The sequence below is a fragment of the Anguilla anguilla genome, chromosome 2, assembly GCF_013347855.1.
Source record: "Anguilla anguilla isolate fAngAng1 chromosome 2, fAngAng1.pri, whole genome shotgun sequence".
In the NCBI taxonomy this organism is placed as follows: domain Eukaryota; kingdom Metazoa; phylum Chordata; class Actinopteri; order Anguilliformes; family Anguillidae; genus Anguilla; species Anguilla anguilla.
Window position 1 is genome coordinate 21,524,467 of NC_049202.1, and position 8,339 is coordinate 21,532,805.

An 8,339-nucleotide genomic window follows, 5' to 3' on the forward strand; every position below is an offset into this window, starting at 1 on the left:
TTACTGAGCTCATTAGTGCTGTCTTTCTTCTTAATGATGTTCCAGACAATTAATTTTGATAAGCGTAAGGTTTGGCATATGTCTTCTCAGCCTCATAATGGCTTTCTTTATTTTCATTGGCACAACTCTAGTCCTCGTGTTGACAGCCACCAATAAGAGACTCCAACGGCAATCAAAAGCCTAGAATTAAGACTGGATACTTAAAGCTCTCTTATGCCTGCACTACGACAGCAAATGAACAGACGGGAATAATCAGAAACACCAACATTTGTCCCAAAACATTATGGTTACCTGAAATCTATAAAAAGTGCAGTAATTTCTACATTGTAAAACCAAAGTGAGCAAAAATGCTCTTTAGAAAAGGGTGAAAGTCTGCACTTTAACCATGTGTAAATAGTTTGATTACAAATCTCAAATTGTGGAGTACAGAGTCAAATCAAAAAAAAATTGTCATTGTCCCAAACATTATGGAGTTCACTGTAGTATGTGAGCAACAGTGCCAGAATGGCTAAAATAACATTCCCAGGACAGCCAGTGTAATCTAGATCCATGATGCAAATCAGTTTCACATAGCTAATGTCCTGTAGCCTAGTCAAGGCTTGAATTCGCAAACTGACACCATGTACAAAAAAGCCAAGAGCCATGACTGTAGTGTCTTACATCTCCTATAATTGTTTTAAAAAATGTCCCAAAACCTTGCAGCTCTGCTTAAGGCAGGTTCATAAATTTAATTAGAGCCCCACATTATGACCTAATGATTATCAGCTGGAAAAGATGACTGGTGCACACCTTTTATGTAAGCCTTCACTCCTCCAAATACTTGGCCATAAGGTTGCAGCTGACCATTGTGACTCACACAAATGCGTGGTCACATTTATGATCATATCAAATATGTATTTGCCTGTTTAAGAACCATTTTTTCCGCCTTTGATGTCAACCTATACTTCGTTGAATTCATGCTGTTAAAAAAAGTTTATTCCAGCTTTCACCACTAAAGAGCAATGATGCATTTTCTCCTTGTGAGATGGGTAGACATGCCAGCCAGCGCTCACCTTGTCAGGCCAGTAGAAGCGAGAGAAAAAATGGCCTAGCTAGCTTTTGTCCATCTCTTTGATTCCCTGTTATTCTGGTTAGTAAGTACACGTATAGGTGCGCAAGATAATTACAATGTGATTTAAACTGTGTAGTCGTCCCATATTAAGATCAGACGGTCATATTCTGCTCTTTTTGGTAAATTAGCCACCTTCCCCACTAGAGTGAAGGTGGCTATTTTACCTCCGGTGACACACATATACGGGTTAATGACAACTGGCTGTTCAGTTTACCATCTTTGTACATGTTTTAATGGATCCCCTGTAATGTTATTTGCTTTCTGAGGCTCCTGTCATAACGTTAAGATGTTTATTAAGTGAAGTTGACTGTGTATTTTCCCAGTTTCAAGCTCATTAGCTTCATGTTAATTCAATCTAACTAGCCTACTCCCCCCTTTCCCACTGTCTTGAAACAAGCAAATGAAATGTTCCTGAATGAATGTGCTGTATAAATAAAATTTTCTTGGGCAGTTTTATTTAATCCAGGGGGACACCACTGGCTGCACCTTGTAAATCCCTCAAGAGCAGTCAGCTCAAGCACATTATCATCTCTGTATTTGGACTCTGAGGACAAGAAGACTGAAGACAACAAGTCTGATCAGCCAGATTGTTCCAGTTTTGAACGACATGGGGTGTGTTCTGTCCAAAGTTCAGCAAAAGTGAAAATATCAGACTGACAGATGGAGTCAGTAAAATGGAGGCTAAAGCTTTGATTCCTGAGGACGATCTCTGTTGCTCTGTATGTCGTGATATTTTTAAAGAGCCTGTTGTCCTGAAATGCAGCCACAGCTTCTGTGGAGTGTGTCTGAAGCAGTACTGGAAAGTGAAGAGCTCTCGAGAGTGTCCCATCTGCAGGACCAAGGCCTCTATGGATAATCCTCTGCCAAACCTGGCCTTAAGAAGCATTGTGGAGTCCTACTTAAAGCAGAAGACTGAGAGAGAAACTACTGACAAGAGTGATGCTCGCTGCAGTCTTCATGGGAAGAAACTTCTATTCTTCTGTGAACATGACAAAGAGCCTCTCTGTGTCGTCTGTCAGACTTCAAAAAAACACAAAAACCACCCGGTCTGTCCAGTGGGAGAGGCTGTACTGGAGCTGAAGGTATTCCATTTTCAATATAATGTATTTAATATTTTCAAGGCACAATCAAATATGTGTAAAATGTCTCTGTGTAAAACATTCAGTTCTGACGGACGGCTGTGGTATGAGGTCTTGTAAATACAGTCAGTCTGGCCTCCACTTCCACTCGCAAAGGCAGCAACAGGAACAAACCTGCTGATCAGACAAAACAGGAAGAGGCAGGACTGTATCTGAAAGTGTTTACAACCATTAAAACATCATGTATATTAGACTTTCAGTGCAGGGCTTTATGAATAAAATGCAAGCATGGTTAATTTTGATTGACAGTTGCGCTTGGGGGCCTTTTACAGAGAATATGGCTCCAAACATGAGCACTGAAATACGCAGAGCGTTTTAGAAATGTATAGCAATGATACGTCAAATTAGAAGTACTGACAGGACAAATGGAGATATCACACATGACCCTTAATATAATAAAGGTCACAACCTAATAAAACTGCTGCAAAATACTTTTTTTTCTGACTACTTTTCCCATGTTCTTAATAAGCTGTACTGACCTTCACTTGTATTGCAGCAGAGGTATCACTGTGCCATCTGTGTCTTTCTGGAAGTGATAACTGATTCATTTAACTCCAGGAGGAACTGAACCCTGCACTTAATCTTATTAAAGAAAAACTGAAGAGGTTTACTGACATTGAACAAGAATGTAAGAAAACAGCAGAACATATCATGGTAAGGAAAGCAATTAAGAATACTTTCTAGGTACACAAAAATACAAAAGCATTGTTTTTGGTGTATGTTGTGTGTGACAGGCATGACAAACACAGTGGCTGCCACACTTAAATAACGAAACATAGTTACATTATTCAAGTTTAAAATAGTGTGTTTGAATTGCAGAGTCAGGCCCAGCACACAGAGAGGCAGATAAAGGCAGAGTTTGAGAAGCTCTACCAGTTCCTGCGAGAGGAAGAGGAGGCCAGACTAGCTGCTCTGAGGGAGGAAGAGGAGCAGAAGAGTCAGATCATGAAGGAGAAGATAGAAAACATCACAGCGCACATCTCCATTCTTACAGACAAAATCACAGCTATAGAGAAGATCATGGACACTGAAGACACCTCCTTTTTACAGGTAGAAGCTTGATTTACTGTAATTCAGTATGCTGGATTGTGGTTTTTCACAATATTTGGCCGTGCTTCCTTATTCTGCACCAATGCAGCAGTAGCCTACTGTGACAGTGTCAAACTCACGGTGCAGGTGTTCAAAGAGATGCATCTGCTCATTTTAAAATGTCATTACAAATTTTTTTTTTAGATTTTTGAATATTGTGAAAAATTGGTGTCACCAGAAAGTCAATAGAAAACGTCACCACTGCAGAGTAGGACATGTCCTGTATAATTTACAGAAGGCCTCATTTTCCCCACATAATTGTCTTTCACCATTGTGTCCTCTATAATAGCAGTGACACTGCACACCACATGCAGGTAACTGCTGAAAAGTTCAAGACGGATGAAACTGCCTGTTCACTCTCTAGATTTGCAGTCATTTGATTCAGAGTTGATGAGCAATCTTCCAGCCACATGGTAGCAAAATTAATGGTCAACAAAACCCAGCATTTATATACACAACCGTGAGAATGCTGGGATGTTCATTGCTTAATTATCTCAGGAGTCACACCTGTGTGGAAGCCCCTGCTTTCAATATTCTTTGCATCCTTCATTTATTCAAGCGTTTCCTTTATTTTGACAGTTACCTGTACATTACAGTACCTTCATTCGTATTTGCTTACTGTTAAAATTACATCACTTTTATTTGCCTGGCTCTTCTTTTTCACTTATTATAACATGTCTCCCATAATGGTCTCTACTGAGTACGTTTATACATGTATACATCTTATCACAATTGTGCTGTTATGTGTTTTTCAGAGCTACAAGAACATCAAGGAAAGGTATGCAGACTCTGCCCTTTTTTCTAGTGTCTGTTTAAGTCTCTTTAAACCCTAAATCTGGGGCGACATAACTCAGGAGGTAAGAGCGGTTGTCTGGCAGTCGGAGGGTTGCCAGTTTGATTCCCCACCCTGGGTGTGCCAACGTGTCGCTGAGCAAGACACCTAACCCCCAATTGCTCCCAACAAGCTGATTGGTACCTTTCATGGCAGCCTTTCACTGTTGGCGTGTGTGTGTGAGTGTGAATGAGAGGCATCAATTGTAAAGCGCTTTGGATAAAAGCGCTATATAAATGCAGTCCATTTACCATTTAAATCTTGAGTGACTCCTGCTTGTCATTACAGAGCCCAGTGCACACTGCAGGATCCAGAGCTGCTCTCAGGGGCACTGATAGATGTTGCCAAACACCTGGGCAACCTGAAGTTCAGAGTCTGGGAGAAGATGCTGGAGATGGTGCAGTACAGTGAGTATCTGGGGCAAAAGTTGAAATCACATTATTTGTGAACATTTAATGAAAAAAACAAACTCAATAACCGAGCTGTATGGTGTGAAAGATAAACAGTACAGAATCATCCAGTCTCAGTTCCGTTAAAGTTTAGGAAGATCCTGGGGCTGCATTGTACTGCTCTCAATTTAATATCAAAAAACAAGCAAGCATTAGTTAAAATTAGTGAATTAGTGCACAGTTCAAAACCTAATTAAAACTGTTGTTTGTAAGTTTGGAGAAAAGATTTAAAAATATTTAAAAAACATTCCACCCCCTCCCACCCCTCCCCTCCCCTTTGTTCTCACTTCAAGCCCCTCCCTATAAGGCCTAATTCATATTAGGAACTATCAGCTGTGTGAATTATGTGCATTGAATTTGCTATGATATGTGTTCATTTATTCATTTTCATGATGCAAACAGGTTTAGTATGTACAGCATAAATCACTGACTACCATGTATTCAAATCCATAACAATGATATACACTGTCTGATGTATGTGGCCTAATCTGAATAGAGTATTTTAAATGTGCCTCTTCTTACAGCCTTTTAAATATCTTTCTTCTTGATATTTCAGCTCCTGCGGTGCTGGACCCCAATACTGTCCATACCAAAGTCTCTCTCTCTGATGATCTGACCATTGTGAGACACACAGGTACAGACCAGAAATATCCTGACAACCCAGAGAGGTTTAATCCCTGTGTGAGTGTGCTGGGATCTGAGGGGTTTACCTCAGGGAAACACAGCTGGGAGGTGAAGGTTGGGAATGAACCTGTGTGGGATATAGGAGTGGTGAAGGAGTCCATCAGTAGGAAGGGAAACATAACATACACCCCAAAGAGAGGATTCTGGGTCTTAATGCTGAGGGATGGTGATGAGTACTGTGCAGGTGGAGTTACTGACCTCACACTGAAGAGGAAGCCCCAGAGCATCAGAGTGCAGCTGGACTATGACAGGGGGGAGGTGTCCTTCTTCGACTCCAGTGACATGTCACTCATCTACACTTTTACAGACACATTTACTGAGAGAGTGTTTCCGTACTTTGGTCCCGGTTTGAAAGGAGATAAGAATGACGGACCCCTGCAAATATGCCCACTGACAGTCTCTGTGAAAGTGACTCAAACCAGTGACGGTATTTGTTTTAAAAAAATAGATGGTGTACTTTTATGGAATGTTTGTTGTTTCTAATCTGCTTCAGCATACCTTACCTGGTTGCTGACTTGGGTACACTGGAGTTGACTTGCTGGAGATGTGAACTGACCAAAGGGAGCTGGTTGATGGCCTACCAAAACCAAATGGAAGGCAGACACACACAGAGCAATAACAGTGGCCATTTGGTTAATGCAATCAGCCTCAGTATGCATGAACACTGATTTGGGACAGAACAGAGGAAGTGCAAAGGGGGATGTTTTAGTGGTCTGTCAGAAGAGAGCAGACATGCATACAGAGGTAAACAGTTACCATTTGATTTCCTGCAACCTCATTTCTAGATTTTGTTCTGGAAAAGGGGTACAAAGCTGGTGCTTGAACAACACTGTATTGTAACTTACCTGCGTTGCTTTTACCTTGTTCTTTCATGCTGTAGAGGATACTCTTTTTGCTTGTTAATATAAATTGGTATTGATCTAAACTTTTGAACTGCTAATATTTCTTCATACGTAAAGAGTACTGTAGAGGAAATTAATTTAATAATTATGATCAATTAATTTAGTATGTTTTGGGTTTTGCTTTGATCTGAATCACAAGACAAAACATTTAATGTAATGTTTATACATAAATCAAATGTGCTTTGTATCAGTTTTTATTCGTTTTCCATTGTAATTGAAAAAAACAAATTGGTGTACAATCAGTCTTGGTAACATAAAAACAGATAAATAAAAAACATTAAAAAATAAAATTTTGATATAATGTCAATAATATAAATACAGATGCACTCTTCTGGTTAAATCAAATTATTTTATATATGATCGATTTCATTCTTGGCTATATGGGTTTATATTGCAGTGTACAAGCTTGAAATGCATCATGAGCTCTCGTTAGTTTTATACTATCATTCTCCTGTGCTCTTTCATTCCTGGGTGGATAAGTTAGTGTACAAGCTTGAAATGTTTGCATATCGTGAGTTCAAGTCAGATTGATTGCATCAGTTTCCTGTGCTCTTCAGATTTTACTTTACAGATGCAGTGAATAATCAGTTCAGCCTGTCAGCTCCATGCTGTAGGATTTACATCTGAGCCTTCAGTAGCCTCACCTGCACACCTGCCATTGGTCTCTCATTCCCTTTCATTGACTGACAATTATTACATGACAGATACTGTTTTAGAATAGCCAACCATACTTACATAAATGATTTACACAGTTTAACTGATTTTACACAATTATTTTTTGTACAAGGCAATACCAATAAAAATACGTATTCAAACACAACCCCATATTTCTCCCAATAATTTCAGAATTGTCCATTATTCTACTGCTGTGGTTCACTGAAACATAAATAAAATGAATGTAGTTTTACAAATCAATATTAGTAAAAATACAACACAACCTTATTAATTAACCCTCTAAAACCTCATATCTCCAACGTCCCTCGTGATGGTCATAACCCCACTCCTGAATATTTGATAATAATATTAATCAATGGTCAATTATGATTAATTGACATATTCATCAGAAGGGCAAGCCACACTGTAAAACATTGTTTCACTATTTTTTTTAGTTTTGAGCATAATTTAGATTTTTAAATTTTGTTGTGAAGTTATGCCAGTGAACATTTATTTGTTCAGAAAAACTACATTTTATTATTAAAGCTTAATTCATTTCTTTACGGTTTTCTAATAATTAAATTAAAGTTTTGTTAATAAAACAACTCATATTGTTTTTTGTTAGTTTGCATAACAATCAAAAAATTTAAAATAGTTAAGCTTGAGTGCCTTGAAATTTTGAGTGTTTTTAATTTGTTGACACTGCGTAATCTAAAAGAAAACAAATGTATAACAGTCACAAAATAATCGGGTGAAAAATATGTTGGCAGTTTTGCCCAGAAATTTGTTCAGTTGTTTTATATTTTATGGGAAACCAATGTTTCACTTATTTTGTCTATCCCTGTATGTTTTAGTACTGACAAAGAGGCCAGTCAACAGTCATTGCTTTCATTTTTTTATATAATGGAATTTTTTAATGATGTTACCAAACTAATAATAAAAGTACTATTTCAAGAATACTATTTCAGGATTACAGTTTTGTTGCAGGGTACCAATGTGTTGCCTCACAGCAAGAAGTTACTGTGTTCAAATCACGGCTGTATGTCTGCCAATCCTACGCATGTGGAGATTGGTTCCAGGCCCAAACAACCCCAACTGGGAGTCAGCAGTATATGGGAAAGAGGAAAGGAAGGAATTTAGCCATGTCTTGTTTATTTTTTTGCCCTACAAACACCTTTATCTTTTACATTGACACAGTGTAAAATTATTAGTTTTATAAACTTGGTCATTTGTTTTTGTATTTGAATGGAGTAATAAAATATAGTTAACAAAACTGGAAATATTCTGTCAGCCGAATAACACAATATGAGTAAATGCATAATATTTTTGGTCGCTGTTCCATCATAAAAACTTTGTGGATTACAAATTCTAAAAAGAATTTGTAATCCACTCAAGTTTATAAATTGTAATTCACAGAACCGTGAACCTTGAAAGTTTAGGAAACTTAAAACTGCTATTGTAATCAGTTCCTAAAAATGT

General features: G+C 38.2%; 1 protein-coding gene across 1 annotated transcript; it reads left to right on the plus strand.

The window, feature by feature from the left end:
* The first annotated feature begins 1,683 nt into the window (after positions 1 to 1,683).
* LOC118217884 (zinc-binding protein A33-like) lies at positions 1,684 to 6,963 on the plus strand. The gene is made up of 6 exons (XM_035400053.1): positions 1,684 to 2,193; positions 2,809 to 2,904; positions 3,070 to 3,300; positions 4,095 to 4,117; positions 4,460 to 4,578; positions 5,177 to 6,963. Exons 1-6 carry the CDS (start codon positions 1,786 to 1,788, stop codon positions 5,785 to 5,787), a joined length of 1,488 nt encoding a protein of 495 aa, XP_035255944.1. The 5' UTR covers positions 1,684 to 1,785; the 3' UTR covers positions 5,788 to 6,963.
* Positions 6,964 to 8,339: the final 1,376 nt, after the last annotated feature.

What these genes read in the sequence shown, in the direction of transcription:
- LOC118217884 (XM_035400053.1), top strand. Translation starts at nt 1,786, where the DNA reads ATGGAGGCTAAAGCTTTGATTCCTGAGGACGATCTCTGTTGCTCTGTA. An exon ending in AAGACACCTCCTTTTTACAG is followed by an intron (nt 3,301 to 4,094) that starts GTAGAAGCTTGA and finishes TGTGTTTTTCAG; the next exon opens with AGCTACAAGAACATCAAGGA. An exon ending in TACAAGAACATCAAGGAAAG is followed by an intron (nt 4,118 to 4,459) that starts GTATGCAGACTC and finishes TTGTCATTACAG; the next exon opens with AGCCCAGTGCACACTGCAGG.